At 32.7% G+C, this 21,570-nt stretch overlaps 3 protein-coding genes across 8 annotated transcripts; 1 reads left to right on the top strand and 2 right to left on the bottom strand.

Annotated features, from left to right (window-relative positions):
- Nucleotides 1-1,063: 1,063 nt before the first annotated feature.
- Nucleotides 1,064-4,732, bottom strand: LOC114176316 (WEB family protein At4g27595, chloroplastic-like). Of its 6 annotated transcripts, none has more exons than XM_028061318.1 (4): nt 4,468-4,732; nt 4,259-4,339; nt 3,300-3,391; nt 1,064-2,221 (listed from the first exon to the last, which is right to left on the bottom strand). In XM_028061318.1, exon 4 carries the CDS (start codon nt 2,216-2,218, stop codon nt 1,229-1,231), a length of 990 nt encoding a protein of 329 aa, XP_027917119.1. In that variant the 5' UTR covers nt 2,219-2,221; nt 3,300-3,391; nt 4,259-4,339; nt 4,468-4,732; the 3' UTR covers nt 1,064-1,228. The 6 variants fall into 6 exon arrangements, with proteins under 6 accessions (XP_027917119.1, XP_027917120.1, XP_027917117.1 ...); XM_028061319.1 differs by having other exon boundaries at nt 3,320-3,391; nt 4,259-4,355; XM_028061316.1 differs by having other exon boundaries at nt 4,259-4,355.
- Nucleotides 4,733-6,482: 1,750 nt separating this feature from the next.
- On the top strand, nt 6,483-11,709 carry LOC114178395. Its single transcript, XM_028064260.1, has 12 exons — nt 6,483-6,567; nt 6,715-6,846; nt 6,980-7,098; nt 7,166-7,307; nt 7,410-7,554; nt 7,738-7,916; nt 8,643-8,880; nt 9,284-9,382; nt 9,515-9,660; nt 9,846-9,950; nt 10,322-10,410; nt 10,688-11,709. Exons 1-12 carry the CDS (start codon nt 6,499-6,501, stop codon nt 11,220-11,222), a joined length of 1,998 nt encoding a protein of 665 aa, XP_027920061.1. The 5' UTR covers nt 6,483-6,498; the 3' UTR covers nt 11,223-11,709.
- Nucleotides 11,710-16,069: 4,360 nt separating this feature from the next.
- Nucleotides 16,070-21,107, bottom strand: LOC114177626 (respiratory burst oxidase homolog protein C). Its single transcript, XM_028063042.1, has 12 exons — nt 20,398-21,107; nt 20,134-20,296; nt 19,993-20,041; nt 19,773-19,886; nt 19,219-19,641; nt 18,764-19,147; nt 18,558-18,653; nt 18,360-18,475; nt 18,148-18,250; nt 17,996-18,069; nt 16,684-17,192; nt 16,070-16,523 (listed from the first exon to the last, which is right to left on the bottom strand). The coding sequence occupies exons 1-12, from the start codon at nt 20,942-20,944 to the stop codon at nt 16,414-16,416; spliced, it is 2,688 nt and encodes an 895-aa protein (XP_027918843.1). The 5' UTR covers nt 20,945-21,107; the 3' UTR covers nt 16,070-16,413.
- Between the last annotated feature and the right edge of the window lie 463 nt (nt 21,108-21,570).

The raw sequence follows: 21,570 nt of genomic DNA on the forward strand, positions 1-21,570 counted from the left end.
TTAAATTAATGATGTTAATTGAATGTAATTTAGGAAATAAAACAATAAAGAAATAAGTAAACCAATTTGAATAAAAAAAAACATTAAGGAGATGAATGATTTAAAAAATAAAAGTTGTAAACAAAATTTTTTCACCGTATGTATAGATAATTTCTCCTATTATGATACTCATTTTGATAACAAATAATATTTTTTATTTTATTTTTTCAATTGATTCATCCATTTTGTAATGGATACGAATAGTAATTGGTCTTTTAGACTCTTCATCCGAATATGGATCATCATTATCACATGCCTCCACTATTTTCATATAAACAGGTTTTATATACATACAATATTTTTTCATCACATCTGTTTCTATAATAATGTCATGTTCAACATAAATCCAATATCTTCTATGGATTGTTATAGACCCACTATGCATTCCAATCATGAAACTAAAGATAACAAAAACGAAGACAAAGATAATAACAATGAGAATGTTTGAGCTAAAATTGGCATACAAGTTGAGTGACAATAATGGAGACCTAATAGACAAATTAGAAACCAACTTGTAGCCCAAGTTTTCACAGATTCAAACTTCTTTACCTTACTATCTTTTTCAAAATTAATTATTGCTATATTAAATTTATTTGTGTTAAATACTTTCATCTATTCTGTACAGTCTTGCTATTTTAAATTGCACAAATTAAATCAGTTTTTAATTATTGACGACAGTATTTTAATCGATAATTATCGACGAACATAAATATTTGATAATTACCAATAGATATACCTGTTATAACTAAAGCGATGAAAAGTGTCGACATAAACATACCAACAAATATATCTTTCAATAATTACCAAAACGAATATATCCATCAAAAAGTTCAATCATATAATTATTTGCATACACATTCCACACATAAAAATTTAATGCAATGCAGCTTGTCCATATATCTAGACCCAACTAATCTGCATATCATAATTTCAGACATATCCACATACAGAACAAGCATATCAATTAATTGCATTACATATTAATTGTAAGCCTAAACTCTCAATGAAATGCATATAACAAGAATGTTTAAATGTATGAAATCCACATTATCCCAAAATATATATAAAAAAAACAAACAAACATCAGTTTAGAAGGTTTAAGTTCAAAGTTATGACAACAAAGTTTTACATATCAAATACTCTAATAATGTGCATAAGAGGATTGTGCCTGATCGGGATCTTCATCCTTCTAATCATTTTGTTGTTGTTTAGAGTGTGCCTCTTGATGGATTTCTGGATTTTGCAGGTTGGTATTGGATTGTTGCTGCTGAAGGAGAAGTCGGGCATCAGGAGGGACGAATTGCATAACTAGTGATCGAAGGGATTGAAACTCACGAGTCAATTGCTCATTTTCCTTCTTAAGTGCTAAAATTTCTTGTCTAAGTTGGGTAAGGTACTCACAATTGCAAGAGGAAGTCAGTGGTTGTTGCTTCAATTGCTCATTTTCCTTCTTAAGTGCTAAAATTTGTTGTCTAAGTTGGGTAAGGTCCTCATAATTGCAAGAGAAAGTCAGTTGTTGTTGCTTCAATTGCTCATTTTCCTTCTTAAGTGCCAAAATTTGTTGTCTAAGTTGGGTAAGGTCCTCATAATTGCAAGAGGAAGTCAGTTGTTGCTGCTTCAATTGCTCATTTTCCTTCTTAAGTGCCAAATTTTGTTGTCTAAGTTGGGTAAGGTCCTCATTATTGCAAGAGGAAGTCAGTCGTTGTTGCTTGAGGCTATCATTTGCACATGTATAATTTGCAGCAAGTTGTTTAATCACGTAAGGTTTTACTTTCCTTTTTCTATCAACAACATTTCCACATGTATAATTTGCAGCAAGTTGTTTAATCTCGTAAGGTCTTTCTTTCCTTTTTCTATCAACACCCTCAACCCGACTGCAATTATCATCTTCATGTAAATCAACACGTGGCATTTCTTCACCGTGATCTATCCAAATCCAGTAATTTGGTTTGAACCCATGTTTATAAAGGTGGACTTTAACAACCTCATCTTTTAAAATCTTTGTTAAGTCGCATTTTATGCATGGACATCTAATCCCTCCATCAGGTTCATAATATTTGTATTGTCGAGCTATTTGGATAAACTCTTCAACTCCTTTTACAAAAGACTCCTTCAAACCTCTTCTACCACTATAATTACGATCATACACCCAAGCACGATTGGAAGGAACATCACCCATGTCCTGAAATAGTGAACAAAACATGATCAACTAAGTGAATTTTTTGTTGTATATAAGAACTAATGTCTTCCTATTTCTTATTGTAAAAATTAAGGCATACAAAGCCTTAATAAACATATAAAAATTTTCGCAAACCTATGCTAGTAAGACATAGTTCACAAAAATAAAAACACATCACAGAAGAACTAGAGCTCAAAACAAAAAGAAATTCAAGCCAATGGAGAAATGGGTCATTTATTTATAAGATACAAAAAGACAAGTATGAAATAAGGTATGCTTTTTCTATGCACATTAAGGGAAAATTTGACATGCATAAGCAACAAAAATTTGATCATCATCAACACATAATTAATCAAACAAATAGAGGAAAGTCATAACTAATGTTTCTTTTATGCACACATACGTGGAATCTAACCATTAATCACACAGAAAGATGTATATATGAACGGGAGGAATAAAATATGAAAAAAATTACATTTATCAGTCAGAGAGAGATAAAACTGATTGAAAAACCAACGAATCATTTTACTGGTATGTGTATTTACTCTGATAAGGGGAGTCTCCTGTTTGTTCTGTGTGTTTACTCTGTTTATTGTATAATTTTTATTCCTTTCAGCCTTGTTTACTCAGTTCAAGTTGCAGTTCTGTAATGAAAAGAAATATTTCACTGTGCTAATTGTGGACAGCAATAGTGACAAGCCCTTCTTCTCTAGTCATGCTGCATAAGCACCAGTGCCAATTTGTAGCATAGCATCTATTACAAGTTCATAAGATTTTTTTCTTCAGGATTGTTCTATATGCACAGATTTTGTGTGGGCAAGTGTAAGTTTGCAATGTATTTGTTAAGCCTAATGGAACTGAATTGTTTTTCTATTACTTTGAATTACTCTTTGATCTCTCACAAGGTGGGCGTCACTAACTGAAAAAAAAGTTGGGTTTCTAAGCTTTGTAAGTTGTCATCTCTACTAATTTCATTTGGTAGAAGCTTAAACACTAATTAGTAACTTCCAACACCCTGAAAATAGGAGTTGCAGAAAATATCCAAACTGAAAACAACATAGCAATATAGACACAGACATACCAGTAAATAGTTTAAAAGACCTGGGAAGTGTTCTTCCTTCAGTGGTCAATGCCTTGCCACAAATTTCAAGGTCAGTGTCAACAGCAGGAAATCTGCAAAAGCAGAAAACAAATGACCCATACAATCTTGACTACCAAATCATGGAATATCACCCAAAAAGAAGATGCTGAAACCAGAAGACTCAGATTATGACAACAAAATACAATGAAACAAATTGTTATGCGGGTACCCAAAACTTTACTAAATCACTATCTTTTAATAAAATTTAAGGAGTCCTATGATGCTTTGACATAGATTAGCGTAGAATAAGTGTAATGAAGTTGTATTTTGTTCTCAGAATTGTATTTTATGTATGAAGTTGCACTAAATCCAACTTCAGCACCCAGACAAAGACATTTGGTGCCAATTGCAGCTGAAAGCTCCCCAGTAATTCACCATCTGGGTCTAAAACCTTACATATGGAGTGCTTTTCCCATACTTTTTTTTAGATCACTAATTAAAGTTCAACCATTGCAGGTCATTTCTGGAATTTGACAAGACCCATCCCACCCTTTGTAAATAAACACCAGAGGCTCAAACACACTGAAGGGTGTCAACTATGCACCTGGATCAGCTGGGATTCGCTATGAGACAGACACACATCTTTACTTTTCGTTGTTATAATTTAAGAGGGTTTGTATTATAATTCAAAGCAAGCTAATGCCACTAAACAAGTGCTATACTACGCAGGGTAGCAATTTCAATTTGGAAAGGCAGATCAGAAATCACGTAAACATATATAACAGAATTGCTATCAGACTTAAAGGTTTTGAGAACGCTCGAGAATACCTTAACAAGTGCTTGTATTACGTGCAAGAACGATTACATATATATAATTACTTCCCTCCCCAATTTTACCCAACAAGCCGCATCTTCAACTCTGGACAACATGCACAAAATCTTAAGATGGAGTTATTTACCTAGCACAACACTCCGTACAGCGAAAACGAATGTTTTCACTCCTTTCCTTTGCCAAGACTGAATGAGAGAGCTCTTGGAACCTTAGAACGACACGACCTTATATGAGAAAAAAGTCAATGCTCTCAGAGATTTGACTGTTCAATAACAAACGGGCATTTTAGGGTTCTTTGATGAAGATGCGCAAATGTTAATGAAAAAAGGTGCAAACCTCGACACTCAGAAACACGTCCTCATTCTTGCAAGTGAAGAAACGCTCAAGGTATTGCAACGTTCACCGGCTACGACAACCAACCATGGACCAATGCTGCAACAATGACAGCGACGGACGCGAGAACAACGACTCCCACGAACTAATTCCGGTCACAACACTTAGGTTTCGTATTCAATTTGAAGAACACCGCGGCAGTAGCAGCTCCCCCAGTTAGGTTAGTGCAGTCTCCACCATCACAGTACAAGCTCCCCCATTCGGTGTGGTTTCGTATTCAACTTAATTCTATTACATAGTAATCATATTAAATTATATTTTATTTCAGAATAATAAAATATATCTGCTTTTAGTATACAAAATAAATATTTTTTAATTAAAAAAATTAATTTATGTATAAAAAGTCTAATTCGGTCTTTCTGAATTTTTTTATCCAAACTCCGTCGTCAAGAGTCTAACATGTTTGTATTTAGTTATTTGCATTTTGTGAGTCAAGAAAGTGAGTAGAAATTGAGCTTCTTTGAAAGAGGTAGAAGATCAGATGAGAAAGACATATGTTATATTAGTGTTTGATTATGCGTTACAATTGAATAAATTTAAGTTATAATTAGTTGCTTTTCTTTAAACTAAATTTTGTTACTTTTAAATTGATTTTAGAAGTCAAATATGCACTTGTGTTAGAAAATCAATTTTATACGACTCTGATACAAAACCAAGCATATGTAATTTACTATGTAATTTACAAATTCGTTGCTTTGCGTCCAGCGTGAGAGTTGATGTGATCAGGTATTTGGTGGTTACCGGTGGAGTTGATGTATTTGGTCGAGTTTAAGTTTAACATCGGTTAGAAATAGAAAATAAAATATTGTTCCAACGACAAAGACTTATAAATTTATTATTTTCATAAATTTATTATTTTAAGATTTTGAATTGAAAGTGATGTTAATATTTTATATGACTGAACTCAAATTTTATTAGTATTGTGTCTACCAAACCAAATCTTCAATAGATCTGTCAATTGATGGAATACTTAGCTAATTAATTGGACTTGTATTATCTGTATAATGTCTATTTTAAAATACTTAATATTTTTAATATTTTGTTAGTGTTGGAAAATTTGAATACTTTAAATTTGATTTCTTTTAGTTTGAATTGTTTATTTTGTTAAAATATTTTAGTTTGAATAAAAAACTCTAATTATTAAATTTATTTTGTCTTATTTAGATATAGTATTTTAATTATCATAGAAAAATGTATTAATTAAAAAGTACTCTATTACTGATTGAGACTAGTTTTATGCTAAAGTTTCTTAAGAATTTTTTAGTTTTTTCTATTAAAATTAACTAATGTAATTTTTAATTGATGTTTTTGACTCACACTACTTTGGATTTTTATTTTTTTATTTGTTGGTTCGAAATATTTTTTGGTTGACTTAGGAGGGTATTGAGTAAAAGAATTTGTTATATTAACATTAGCAAAAAGAAAAATAAAAACAGTTAAGATAAACCAAAAGTTTCCTTTAAGTGATATAATAAAATAATAACCAACCTCAATTAAAATCAGCTGATAATATTCAAAGAATTGATATCATGTTAAAGATATCCTAATTTCAACAAATCTAATGAGAATATAAAATAAGAGACAAACACGAAAAACAAGAATGAATAAATTATTTTAAATTTCATTCTTTTAGATTAAATTTCAAATTTACTATAGCATTGATATTTTATTATGAATAAATAATTATTTTTCCCACTTTCAGTTCAAACAAAATATTACTGTCTTTGTTTAAAAAATATGTCTGATACTTTTAAATGATTAAATATTGGTCATAGTAAAATTGAAATAAAATTTTGTACTTAACTATCATCAAAATATTTTATTTAAATAAAACAATTAAATTTAATATATTGTAATGTAATTTTCATAAAGTTGTGAAATGAAAGCGATCTCTAGAGTTTAAATCTAAAAGTCTAGAACTGGGTTTCCGTTACTTTTGGCGCCAAACCAGAGAGAGATTGTAGAAGAGGCGAAATGGTTCAGCTGTGTTTCGTTCTGGATCTGCGGAGCTTGGCACCTCCATTGTTGAGAGACATAAAGCAGGTACAGCCATGGCTCTAGAACCTGCACAATAAACTTCGTCTTTGCTATTATCTCAACTTCTATGCTTTTAACGTTGCTTTTAAACTGTGCAATAGAACCTTACCGAACAGATCTGCGATTTCTGAATCTTCGTGTCTCAATTTTCAGTCGCTGCTTCAACTCGCTAATTTTTACGCCATTTCGAGTTCGTCCAAGTCGCACGTGCGTAAATCGGCCACGCTCGGCGATAAGATCGGCTTGTGCTACGTCTTCAAGAATCGTTTATCTTCCTCTGATGAGGTATTGCTTCTGAAATGGTCATATTTTTCTTTAATCCTGGTTTGGTTTATAATTTCGAATGCACGAGCAATGGATGTGTTATGATCCCTGCGAGTGAGTTTAAAAGAGTGAACTGAATCTGCTGGTGTTGTAGTTGACGATCGCGTACAATCCCGTAGGAAACTTCATGCTACGTGATTTCCACCATGCTGTCAACAACTTGCCCTACGATGCTTTTCAGCCTGATATTGATAACATTTCCGGTACTCTCTCTCCCTCTCCGAACGCACATTTTTTTCTCATTCTGTTGAAGAACATGCATTGACTGCTTCGATGATTAATCATCAGATTCAATGATTTCAAATGTTTTGAGTGATCGAGTGTTGTATTCCTGGCAAGGCAAAGATATAGAGAGAAAAGTAGTTGTCATAACTTCGACCTTGCCTGAAGATGTGGACTCTGTAGTGCAGAAAAATCTAATGGTTAGTCAGTGTATTCATGTCATGGATTCTGTGCTATTATGTTTGATAAACTCTCTTTTTTCGCCCAAAAGCTAACTTTTATTGTTATTTGTTTTCCGAAAGGATGCTGCTGATAAATGTGTATCGGTTGATTTTGCTGTATTTCATCAAAAGTCAAGCCATCTGACAGATACACGTGAAAACATCAATAATTTTCGTCGTTGCATTTCTCATCTTGATAATTGCTCTGTTCAGACTTATATCCCTGGTTAAGTACCCTCACACACAATGTGTTATGGCCATACTTATTCAGTATGAAAACACTTTTGGGTATAGAATTTGATCTTTGGCTTTGATGAACACGAAGAAAAGAAAAATCTTTCTTTCAATGAACGAATTAACTTAGTAAATTTGAACCTAGGAAGTTTATGGTAAGAGTCTAAAATTGCAGATTTCAGAGTATTCCACAGCCTGGTTAAAAAATGGCTGCAGATTTTGAAAGATGACATGGAAGAGCCGCTGTTAGCTCGCCTCATCTTCAAGGACAATCTTTTTGAAGCTGTGAACCATATATTCTGCAACCTGTTTTCACCAGTGAATCCGATAACCAACAACTTCAGGCAGTGTCGGGTAATAGTGCTTAAATCCACAATAACTGACCACTTAACAAATATTATCGCATGTGTAATTTTTTATTTATTTATTTATTGAAAAGTAACAAGTTTGTATTTGTTGTTTAATTTAGAATAGCCAGTAATGACGCCCTAAATAAGTGACACCAAATAGTGACGGCTACTGACTAGTGATATGTTATTCCCTAAAAGAATGACCCAATGGATTGTACATTATGTGAAGAACCAACTTCTACATTGAACATGGAACGTAAAGGTTGTATTATTACTCTAAAACAATTCATAGAGTTTTGACAATATTCTAATGAATACATTACACTAAAATCAGTTGCACATACTTGTTAAATGCTGAATCTTGGTTGTCATTCATAAATCCAGAGGCAAACTGGATCCACTATCCTTGTTTGGGAAGATTATTATTATTAATTTTCACTAGGCATTTTTATGGGACAACTTATAACTTCAATAACATCAAGTGGACCTATATCACGACACTAAGTAAACCTTATCTGAAACATAAGAAACAACAAAACAATGTAATAATGCAAAATAGTTTTTGTTTTCTAAATAATTCTGCCTTTCGAAGGCCTTGACATCACTTAGAATTGAATCTTGTGCTATCTAGTATCTACAGGAGATCTCCTTTTCTTTCACTTTAGTTTTTTGTTCCACTAATTTAAAGGAAAAGGATGAGGCATTAATTATTAGAATTGTTCATGCACAGACATGCAGATGCCACGGTATTCCTTTAGGGGATGCTGAAAAAAATTTCAGCAGACTTTCCTGTTCAGTTACTGGCTGCAATCTGGAAACATTCGATGTTATAGAAAATTCTGTTCAAGTTGGGGAAAAAACTATTCTGTTTCTTCCTTCATTCTATAATTCCCTGAAGCTCCAGCAAATCACTTCACCAATCAACATTAATGTAACTGAGAGGATAAATTTGGCATCTGTTGATGAAGGTGTGTATTTGCTTACGGTCTTTCGTATATAACTTCAGCTTAATATTATGCAACAAAGATTGAATTTTTTCGCATTTCAATTAAACTGTCAAAGGCAAACGGATGTTTTATTGCAACCCGTAAGGAACTTCTTAGTGGATTGATAGCCTACTCGAAAGGAAGGAACCGTCTTCATTATTTCACTTCATTCCTTTTTTTACTTATTTTCATTTCAAATTTTTAAATTATATTTCCCACCAATTTTATTCTTCTTTTATGGAGAATTAGAGTGACTGATTAAACAAATTCTAGTAGATCTATCGTATTTTTCTAAACTACGCTAGTGGCTTAAACAAGTTCTAGTAGACCCTGGATCATTTTCCATCATATATAAATTTGATTTATTCATTTAAATTTTATGTAGGTCTTATAATCGGGGCCTCATTTGTTGTGGTATCATCCTCTTATCATGTGATTGAAACCACTTCAGATGATACTGATCAGTCTGAAGTGAATGTTCAACGTGTGTATAAATTCCACTCCCCCTTTGAAATTCTATTTAAGTGTCACTGTTACTCTTGCATTGCTCTGATTCAATTTATATTGGTCCAATTCTTCACAAAGTTTACATTCCATTATGGCTCTAATTTAGCAGTTTTTCGAGGCCTTTCCAGCTTTCTACAATCCATGAACCAAGGTTTAATATGCTCTTCAAATTATGATTTGGAAACAATGGCAGAGGCTCCTTGTCATTGCTATTATATTCTGCAGCCATCGGATACAGGACCAATGCTTATGAGGGTGAGAAGTAGCTTCCTTTTGCTGCTCATTTATCCCTCTTGTTCTCTGCACATTTACACGCAGTAGCATAATGGTAATCATGCCAGTGCCATTCCTCGTTTCCACTGCAGTAATATGCATTTTGGGTTATTTATCCAATGGTGATCTATTACTTTCAATTGTAACAATATCCTTAAAATATACAGCGTCTAGCAGGGGCAGAAGAAGTCCTAGGAGTTCCTGACAATCGATCGGTTGAATCATCAATCAATAAGGAAATTGAGAACTCTGTTCAAGCCTGTCTGCTAAAGGTTAATTTAAACATTTTCCTAAAATGTTTTCGTTTTTTTTGTGTGTTTTCCCCTCCAATGACTTATCTGTAGATAATAACAGTACACATCCTCGTGCATGAAATTTTAATCTATATGTGTTCCTCAATCTGCTGGGAGCTCTACATATGTAAATTTATCTAAGAAAATTTTGGTTGTTCATCATCTAAAGTTTTCCTGTAGTGCGAGGAAGTAGCATGTTACTAATATCTTTTGTTCTGGAAACACTAATTCCCTAAACTTCTACTATTTATGTGTTAACAATTATTAGATGTTCAATTTGAAATTAATCATTTAAATATTTACAATAAGCACCTTCTATCTTGGAATGTGGAAACCAAATTTGCTTGCAGATTGATCTAACGGACTATGACCCATTGCTGCATGAAAGAGGCTTTCATCAAAAACTAAATGTGCTTGTCAAAGAAAGCCTTCGATTTGGGTGAGTTTCTACTTCCAGCTGACGTGTGAGAATGCATGTACTGAAGAACACCCTTTGGACATGAATAACCTCTCAAAAAAATAAGCTAATTTTATTTTTCTTTTCAAAAGAATTAAAAATAACAAGAACGGGATGACCAGTCCTATTGAGTATATGCTGCCAAATATAGCGACTGTTCTAAATGAACAATATTGGCAAACCATTTGATTAGCTGATTATCCAAAGTTGTCTATACGTTTTCATGTTCATAGTTAATTGTGATTTCATTATGCTGTAGGTCAATGTTCTCTAAATTAGAAGGTTCATATTCGGAACTAAGCTCAAGTCCGCAACCTTCGTCTGAGGTGATCGTTAAAGCAGAACCAGCCACAGGTGTCATTGTGAATGAGGAAGATTTGACATTGGATATAGCGGATCAAGAAGAGAAGACCATGGCCTGTATTACAGAAGAATGGAAGCAATTGGTTGTAAGTGAAGACCCCAAGTTGTACTCTCCATCTTGTATGTCCAAAGCCAAGTTGGGTCAATCGAGTGCGTGTGTATCACCGCGAGATGGTAACAATAGACAGCTAGACAGAGAAACTTCAAGGATTCTGGAGAGGTTGGAGGTTCCGAGGCCATTAAAAGCAAAGACCATCTCACCTGGTTCAAATGAAAGTTGCATGAAAAATACCAGTGTGCCCATAAAGAAGCCTCTTATACCATTTCAGCCAACTCAACCATTGCAGCTAACTCAAGGTACAGAACAAGTCTTTGTCAGTAGCCAGCTAATAAAACCTAATTTCCAGAGGCTAAAAAGGAAACATAGATGAAAAGAAGGCAACTCCACGTTTCACGTAAACGTATCTTCAGAAAGTCGATAAGGTTAGTCTATTTCTTTCCTCTTTTGCATTCTGTTGCAAGTGATTTTCTTTTGTAACCTGCTTAAGCTAATCATGGAACAAGTTTTAGGGGCTAGTGTGCAAACGTCCAAAAATTAATATGCTCATTTAAGCTTACTGAAAATATTAGCAGATCTTTGAATCATTATCACTAAACATATTAATAAAATCACGTCTTTAGAGACTGTTACAGTTACAACAGTCAAACATGAGTGTTCATGGGTTGGAATAACCATAAAGTCTACCGACCCTATAATTGGATTCGGAGTTGTTCGACTCTTTCAAACTTTTATTTTGTTTTGATAGCTGGTCTTAGTTTGAAAACTACGGACTTGAAACACAGTCTGTCAGAGTGATATTTTCTATTTTAGTTGTTATCTGTATTTTTTTTACATTTATTATTTTATTTTATTTTATTTTTTACAATCTTTCTAGAAAAATTAAAAGAATATGTAAGGTTTCTTTAATCCGATTGGTTTGATTTAGATTTTACTTTATAAATATCTAAAGTATGCCCAATCAATTTAAATAACAGATTTAATCAAATTCTAACCATGTTCAACCATGGTTAGAAACTAAAAGATGTATATTAAAGCTAGCTCAAATAAAAAAGATATAATGTCTTAGTCACTAAGATAATGATATATATTGTTATTTAATTACATTTTTAATCCTTAAAATTCATGATCAACCCTGTTTTAATCCTTTGAATTTAAAAAAAAAATATTTTATTCATTCAAAAATTACGATTTTGAACTAAATGATTTTACTCGTTCAGAATTAAGGTTTAGAAACCAGAAGTAATTTCAGTTTTTCAAATTTCATGTTTAGTGTTTAATATTTTTTTTTTTTTGAAACCATCTTTTTTTAATATTAAGGAGATCAAAATCATATTCATTTTCATTTTGAGCGATTTAAAACATAATTAAATTTGAAATTATATATTAAATTTTATTAAAAATAGTTGTTATAAACATGTCGTCCTTACAAGCTTAATATTTTTTTTCCTAAAAATTCATAATTTTAAGAGGTTTAACCAAAGTACTAAACTTCTATCAAATAAACTAATCAAATCATAAAACAACTGTGCAGTAGACATTTTGACAACCGACTTGAATTTATTTATACACTCAGATTGATAAAGGAAGCATGAGCGATAAAGATGAAGTGAATTATTACATTAATGATCTAAGAATGATGATACAGCTAACTAAAAGTTTTAGTTTCTTTATACCAAATTTTAAATCAAACTTGTCAAGTTTGTTCTGTGGTATTCTTCAATTAATCAGCATTGCACAAAATATTGGCATTTCAAATAGCTCTTTGCCAAAAGTGTCAAAGGATAGTTCTCTTTATTTCCTCCATTAGCATAACACAGATAACGAGGATATTTGTTGCAGAATTCTCCAGATGGAATAACATAATAGAATATTGTTTCAGTAGGGCTAACTCTAGGTAATATATTATTCTATTATTGTTACTGTCGTTCATTATGTTTAAATAATATAAAATTTACTCTAAACATTTTCTATTTGTTGAACTCATGTTTAAATTGTCCACAATATTCGAGGAGTAATAACTTCTTTCTTGTGTATTTTTGTTTACCTAATTTATATGGATAAGTTATTCCTATACATTAGAGATTCATTTTTGTATCCAGCCAAAGAAATTTAAAGAACTATTCTACGTTAAGTAAATTTAAAGCAATATGAGGTGAATTTTCTCCCAATGTAATAATAGAATGAAAAGCAAAAAGGTATAACTAAATTTCTTTTTTTCATTATTTAGATTTTTTATAATATAATAGAAATAAAAATCATTAGAGGAAAAAGAAAAAGAAAAATATTGAATCAAATAAAAAATGTAATACAATTTATCATAATTTTAAACCATTCAAATGACGGAATATAATATGATTTCCTTTGTTTTCCTTTCATTTCCCTTCATTCAATTTCTATTATTTTTACAGAAAATATCAATGATAAGAATCTCTGTAAGAAAAAAAAATCAATTTTCTTGCAGTTGGTAGGAAATTCACTCCTACCACAATCCAATTTTGGACACGTAATGTGTGCTTTTGCTTTAGCCCCGTAAAAAGAAAATAAAGTAGAAAGCAAGAAAAAAGAGGTTAACGCATTTGTCAAAAAGCAAATTTTGTTTGGAAATGTCTATCATTAGCCAGAAAACAATTAATCATCACACCCACAAAAAAGAAAAAGAGCAAAAATATGCTAACAATCTTATTACTATAATAATTTTCTTTTCTTTATAGTAAATTTTAAACATTTGTTTTCACTTGCAACAATGAAACTTAAATAAAGTAAACATAGTTTTAGTTATACTAACAAGTTTTTATTCAGAATAACAAGTTGTTATATTTCTCATTTTAATAATTAAAACATTTGAATCATATTTTAAAATCTTTTTCACATTAATTTTTTAGAACCAACATAATTATCTTATTTTGAAAAATATATTTCTCGAACGACGATATGTCTCACCCAACAAGTACATATTGATAGAAAATTTACTAAAATTTCGCTTAGCGAGAGTTGTGCTCGCTCAACACATAATATTTCTAGAGCAATTTTTACAAATTTGTTAATGAGTTCTATTTCGTCTAACGAATGAAATGTTCCTACTTAAAAATATTACTCACCCAACTAATATGTCTTCCCCTTTCTCACTAACTTTGCAAAGTATGCTCTCACTCAGAAAGTGAGACACTCGTCTAGCAAGTCTTCATAATTCATAACTTATAACATATATATGAAATTATTCAATTGATCTCAACATGTATTTTTCTTCCCTCTCACAAGTCAAAATAGGTTATACAAGTTTAAAATATACCATTTCAAACCGATTAAACCACATTTAATATCCTTGAAATAAACTTTACCATTAATCCTCAAACACACACCTCATTTTTCCTCAATAACCAATTTAACAATTTCACCGACTCACATCCACCAAACAAGAAAAAATCACATCATATACATAATTCAACCACTCTCAATAAGAAATTCACCAACAATTTAATTCAACAATCCTATCAAATTTAAATACATAATTTTCCTTACTTGATTATTGAGCAAGAATACAAAATCGTTTGTGCCTTTATACAATCTATTCACAAAAAAAATAAAAGAACAATATCTCCACAAGAAAAGTTTGGATTAATGATTTGAACGTACCCTAAAAACCTTAATTGAACAAAAATTCATCTAAAGCTCTTTTGTCAATACATGTAACCACAAACAATATACATGCAACCCAAAAACACTAAAAGATTATAAAGAAAACAATAGATGAACTTACTTTATTCAACAAACTAATCGGTAGGATTGTAAACTTTAACATCAAGAATTACCGATCCAGTCTTCAAATAAATAAAAAATGGAGTCAAAAAATATTGAGAGAAAGACAAAAAAAAAATTGTAAAAGATAGTGAATTTTATAAGATGAATCTCGATTAATATAATTTTCTATTTATAATCTAACTTTTGGTAATAAAACAATTGTGTGTCGGATTTTAATATTATTACTAGTTTTAGCTATTTTTCATGTCCTTACATTTAGCATGCATACTGACATTATTATTGAGGTTGGTAAATATGAAAGAAGAAAACCCTACTATCTGTAAAAGAAGAAAAGACCAGAGAAAATAAAATGTGGACAGATAAGATTTGTAAATAAATAAAAAATAAAAATTTTATTACATTTATATTTTCTTAACTTTAAAACTTTAAAATATTGGAATATTTATTCTTTATCTATTGTAAACTCGAGCATCAAACTTAAAAAAATAAATTACACAAACATTATGAGTAAAATTTGGTGGTTTACTAAAACAGATTATTAAATAATATGGTTAAGCATGTTTTAGTTTCTAAATTTGATGAAAAATTAAAATTTATTTGTTTTAAATTTTATTGTAATTTGGTTTTTAAATTTTAAATATAAATAAATAAATATAATCATTACAGTCTAATTGTGTTAAATTTTATTCGACGTGACAATAAAAGTATATTTATGTTTACAAATTTTACACGTTTTAGTTTAAATAAAAATTTATTTTCATTCGATCGAAATGATTATATTTATTTACTTTTAAAATTTAAAAATAAAAATATATTATAGAATTTTAGTTTTGCATTGAAGATTACAAACATATTTAACTAAATATTATGGTAATCATTATTTTTAAAATTATAAACATGTGGCAAAGAGCAATGAGAAGTAACACAGTCCACTAATACCAGGTTAGGTTTTCAGAATGAATATCTGACACTATTAATAATGACAAAAGAATTAATGTATATCTATTCAATCTTCTTTTTCTTCAAACAGTGTTGTGAAAATGGACTGATAGGAAAATGACATAGTCTTTTTCTTTCTGGTCCTCTTTAGCTATGAAAAACACACTCAATAACTATGTCCACATCTTCTTGTTGCCTAACCAAAAGTGACTTAATTTTGTCTTGGACAACATATACCATCAACTCTTTCTTTCATCATGCATCATTCTGGATACAACTCTTTAGTGTCATATAACTAAATATTCTTCCTACATAACTCAAAAAAACTGAAAACAGAGTTGCACAGTGCATCTTACCATAACTTACCAAATTAATATATTTCCAATTCAACTCATTCAACCTCTGCCTTTTGCTTTCTTTCATAAACTGAAAATTATGAGAAAATGAAAAAGGCAAGCATCTTTTTCATCAATATTCTAGAAACAGAGTGAATTAAATTTACACAGACTATTCAGTGCATTTGAGATGAACAAATTATTCCCTTTCTGTATTATTTTCCAGTTTCTCCCAGGTCCTTCCCTTGGGATTACAAAAGAGAAAAAAATTAAAAAAAATTAAAAAAAAAAAGAACCCTTCTTGTGATGATCTTTCCTTAAAAATTTACATGGGTATACGACACTGAGACTGAGACACATCCTTTAGCAGTTGGTAGTACTTTAACCATATACGTATACAAAATTATTTATGGACCATCAACAACATCACACAACATTGATCATAGTGGAATCATGCGAAATCGACAACTTTAAACTATGTCGTTCCACATCCTTCACTTGTTATCGATAGTTCGTTCCCCTGTCTTGTCAGAAATTCTCTTTGTGGAAATCATACTTGGTGGATGTGTTGTGAGAGAAATCCAACGCAAGCTGGCGAAGCTCATGGGTCAGAGCCGATGGCCCACAGTAAAACACCCCTGCACCACACAAATAAAACAACATGTTTTTTATCCGAATCATGGTACATGAAAGAAGAAAAAAAAACAGCATTAGCAGCAATTATTGCAGTGTGTGAAATGAAACAGTGAATCTATGTCGGATTATCTAAATCTAAAAAACACGAGTTAAGTTACCTACCAACACGAGCATGTGGATGATTAAGGGCTATGCGTTTGTAAACTGTGCGCCAATTGGGTTTGGCAAAGTGAGACATGACGCGAGTTCCAGAGACAATGTCAAGGCCATTCTTCGCATGGTTGATCGATTGCAACATCGCAATGAGAGCAGAACGAGCATCACCTTCTTCGTACACGCTGGTGCAGTAGCTATGGAGTTCTATCACCTTCCTTCGATCCTCTTCCGCCACCTCGTTCATCACCCCTTTGAACCAGTCGAACGAACCCTGCTCTCTCGTCACCCAGTAGAAATATGCTCTCCTTGTCTTGAACTCATCACCACTCTTCGCCACCGCTCCCTCCTCCACTTCCTCCTCCTCTATCCCCTTCAACCTCTTCACCATGTCCTTCAGAATACTTATCATTGGGGTAGCCCCTATTCCTAACCCCACCAGCAGAACCACCTCGTACTCCTTGTAGTCCTGTGCCGGAGCCCCGTATGGTCCATCCACCAGAACCTTCGGGAAATTTCTGCAACCATACAACGTCTCTTTCTCATATATTTTAATAAAAAAACTTAATTTACGTTTTGGGTCAGAGTTACATAATTTTCAGTATCTTGTGAACCGACGAGTTAACTCGCATGCAGAAATTTTCAACACACGTCCTTATCACAACACTTTTTTTTTTAACCTTTGTTTCCTCACAACTTAACTTGACGAGTGAATTTCATTACAATGTATCAGTTTCACTACCGTCTTATTTGACAGTGAAAGAGAAGAGTGAGCAGTGTAACGATGACAGAAAATTTGATGCAACAAGACAAGAAGGATCGTGTCGTGTGTATCTGTAATATATTTTATTGTTCTTGTTTGAATGTCAAAAAATTAATGTAGTAATTGTATATTATATGTGTTACTTTTATTTTTTAGTATTTGCATCTTTTTTTTTTTTTTAAATGTTCACCTAATGCTTACCGAAATAGTGAGCATGTGCTGGTAAGGTGCACTGAAACTCTCGGTAGCTGTCATTGACCATTAAACGAAAATGGACAAACAAACATGCTCTGTATGATGATGCTCATGTTTTGTTAAATAATTTTGATCCAACTTGTTTTGTGCTCTCCAGCAGCCATCAATTATTGGATTTGTACTTTTCTCTAATAAAATTAAAATTTGATGATATTTTTTGTGTGTTAAATTAGGTTCTACCTTTAGTTAAAAGTAGTTCCAGTGAGATTTAAACTCCTATACTGAACAAATTTTACTGCATGAAAGTTTTTGAACAAATTAGTAAATATTTAAATTCAAGTTCTGAAATAGAATAGGTCTTACATTGAACTGTTATCTCCTTTCAAGCATTCTGCTCTTAGAAGTCCACTCTGTCCATTGAGGGGTTGTTGGCATGCCTGCAAGAAACCAACACAACAAAGATTTTTTAATTATCAGAAACCCACATTTAATTAGAAAAAAAAATGATAATTCACCTGCGAGAATTTGGTTTTCAGACTTCGGGTCCAATCACCAAGAATTTTGATGTGAACGCTTAGGTAATCATCATCAGGGGCTGAAGTTATGGAAAATGGATGCCTATATAAATGCATAAACAATGAACAATGAATATACATCAATTAGATTTTGTTAAATAAGAATTACATGCAAAACATTTCATTTAGAAGATGGTTCTCAAAATGCAAACCATTCAAATGGAGACACAGCAGCACAATTCACAAACATGTATTGTCCACTTTTGTAGGTAAATCCCTGAGGTTTTGACATTTGAAGTGATAACACATTTCCAGGATAAAGAGTCACCTTCAAAGTTAACAACATGAACACTTTTTAACCTTAGCCAAAAAAGTAACTAAAAATCAAATTTTTATCATTTGTTACATACCTTCAATATTTTGACAGACTTAATACTTGATCTGAGTGCTCTAATCAGTCTTTCCAATGCATAAATGGTGATGGGAACAGCTAGATACATCCATGTCTGCAAAACACATAATGTTAAGAACAGGTGAATCCATTATCTTTCAACTCAAAACAACTGTGTAAAAACAAAAAAAAAACACTTGAGGGTTAAGTGAAGGTGCTACTAACCGTTTTCTTGTACCATTTCTTGGTCAAGTAAAGTTTGATTCCATGAATAACCAACAGGGCATAGACAAAAACGAAGAGATGATGAGAATACCAAAAGGCATTGAAACCTGTGAGTTTGTTGAAGGGTTTGGGAAGTTTGGTTCTTCCTCTTCTGAATGCAGGATTGGCCAATGTAAAAGCTATTGCCATCAGCACTATCATTACAATCCCTGTTACTCCTTCCCATGATTTCACAAAATACCAATAATCTGAAGGTCTTTCTCCGAAAAAGGGTTCCATCAGCTTGTACTTCTCATCACTTGCATGAAGAAGCCGAGGAAAATCACATGTAAGATGATATATGGCATGTACACCAACACCAATTGCTATTGCCACAGCTATTACCTGAAAAAACACTATCATATAGAAATGTTTCTTTTCCTGTTCTTGAAGGAGCTAGCAGAAGTGAGAATTACCTTGTGGAAGTTGATGTTGTCGTCGAAAGGAACTACAGCACCAAGTTTGGTCTTGTTTCTTAGCCAGGTAATGGTGTTTCGGCAAACAGGTAACAAGATGAGAGCCATGTTCAATTTAAGAGTCTCTGCTGCACCTTTTGCCATGCATACACAATGGCCCATTACCTCATACACAGCTCTTCTCCGATATTGCACAAATTTATAGGCAAATAGGCCTAACATCACACCAATCCACAGGGCAAGTACCCAAGATCTTCGCCAATTGTCCAGCAAAAAGTACTTGGCATCCCTGTACCACCTCAAAATTACACTGTCCACATACGTTGGCTTAAGCTTTTGGCTTAGCATTTGACTCAGGTTCTTGCTTTCTCCTCTTGTAGTTTCCTCTGGTGCATGCAACAGAAGTGTTTCCAAGCTGTCTATCTGTTTTTCCCCCAACAAAATATGGCCATAAAAGTTAAACAATTTGGCTCGGTGGAGAGTTCTATAACATTGAATGCAGTTTTTCAAATCCATAGATTGCAGACTAGACTAGGCTAGGCTATTTCAGTTACCATGATGTATCCTGAGTCATCAGGGTCCAGTTCTTCCATGATCAAAGCTGCATATTCCTCTGCTTGCTTCTGAATGTTTGACAGTTTGTTCGCAGTGGCGCTAAGGCAGATAATCTGAACCAGAATTGATCACATATGATCAAAAAATCAGATGGGAGGGGAAATTCAGATTACTACAATTTTCTGACCAAACATGAAAAGTAATGATTTTGTAGTTTACCTCTTTAATTTCTTCCTCGGTGATTCTTCCATCTGCATCTTTATCAACCCTGCGTTGCAAATCCAAGTCAACAACATCGGTGAGGGTGATATTAACCAAACAAAATGCTTCATGTTTATATCAACCAAAACAACGAATTACATGTCAAAGAATGTTTTGAGCCTGGTATCAAAGCTCTGGTCAGAAATACTGTCCCAGAACTCCCTCAACTGGATCTTGTTAATGGAACCCCCTTGAATACCTCTCTGCCTAGCAAGAGTATCAAAAAGCTTCTCTGCATAAGCCTCGGATTCCTTGTTCAATCCTAGAATTAATCAAATCCAATGACACTGTTAAAAACCACTGTACAGTGTACATTAACTAACATTCATGTCACTTGCAGTAAAACAAGGAGGTTAGGTGTACCTAAGCATTGTGCAAAGAGAGTACGAGGAAGATAGCCATCAGAGTTAGCAGTGAGCTTCTGAAACCGGTTCTCCACCTCATCCCACCCTGCACCCCCATCGGTCATGCTGATGAACTTGAGCCCTGTGAGAGCATGAGCCACTGCAGACTTCGTTCTTTCGAAGTGTTTCGGTGCTGGTTTTGAGAAAGAAGCCAAACGCTTCAGCTGCTTCATGCGGATTGCAGCACTCTGAACCACAGAGGCACCAAACGATTTTTTCTTCTCAAGCCTCTTCCCTGTCAAACCCAGCTTTTCATCCTCCTCTTCCACCCCATCAAAATCTTTAACACTGTGTAAGGCCACAGAATCACCATGAATGTCCATGGTGACCTCAACATAGTGACCCTCACCAGCTTCTGCCTCAGATTTTCTGCCACTGTCAAGTTCAACATCAGTACCATGTTTTGACTCTGAACCTCCTGCGTTGTTGTTTGTCTCAGACCTTTCAGCATCAGTTAGTTCTATGTCTGATTCATGGTGGTGAAGATCTGCAGAAGCTCCTCCCATTTTCTTCTCTTTTTTTTTTTCTTCTTGTGATGAACACACACACACACTTTTTCAGGTTTCTTTCTTCACACTCATTTGTTTCTCTTTCCCTGCTAGCTGCCACTTCTGGCTATATGTACGTATCTTATAACCTCTTGCTATGGACAACAATGACAGCCATTTTATCATAGAAAAAGCTCTTCAATTCAAAGTGACTTTTTTTTTTTGGATGTCTTTGTTTATTTAAAGCATTTAGCTTATCTTCATTTCTTTGCACTTCTTTATAATAAACCATGAAAATTATAGACTCTGTAGGTGTTTCAATCAATGTCAATAACATCATAAAAATAACCAATTTCCAACGTAGTTTCTTTATGTTTGACTCAACTCAATCAATTTGTGAAATAAAAAATGTGTATCATTGTTTTCTTATTTAAGTTTAATGTCATGTTTTACCACTTCCTATGATTATTATTTTGTAGATTTTACCCTTCAAGTGTTTCTTTCTCCTTTTCTCATCACAGTTTAAGGTGTTATAAAATTAAAAATACTGTTATTTCTGCACTTTCTATGAACAATGGTACCTTTTTTTTTAGATATTCTAACAAAGATTCTATTAATGGTTTAATGATTGATAAAATCTTTCA

The sequence above is a fragment of the Vigna unguiculata genome, chromosome 3 (assembly GCF_004118075.2).
Source record: "Vigna unguiculata cultivar IT97K-499-35 chromosome 3, ASM411807v1, whole genome shotgun sequence".
In the NCBI taxonomy this organism is placed as follows: domain Eukaryota; kingdom Viridiplantae; phylum Streptophyta; class Magnoliopsida; order Fabales; family Fabaceae; genus Vigna; species Vigna unguiculata.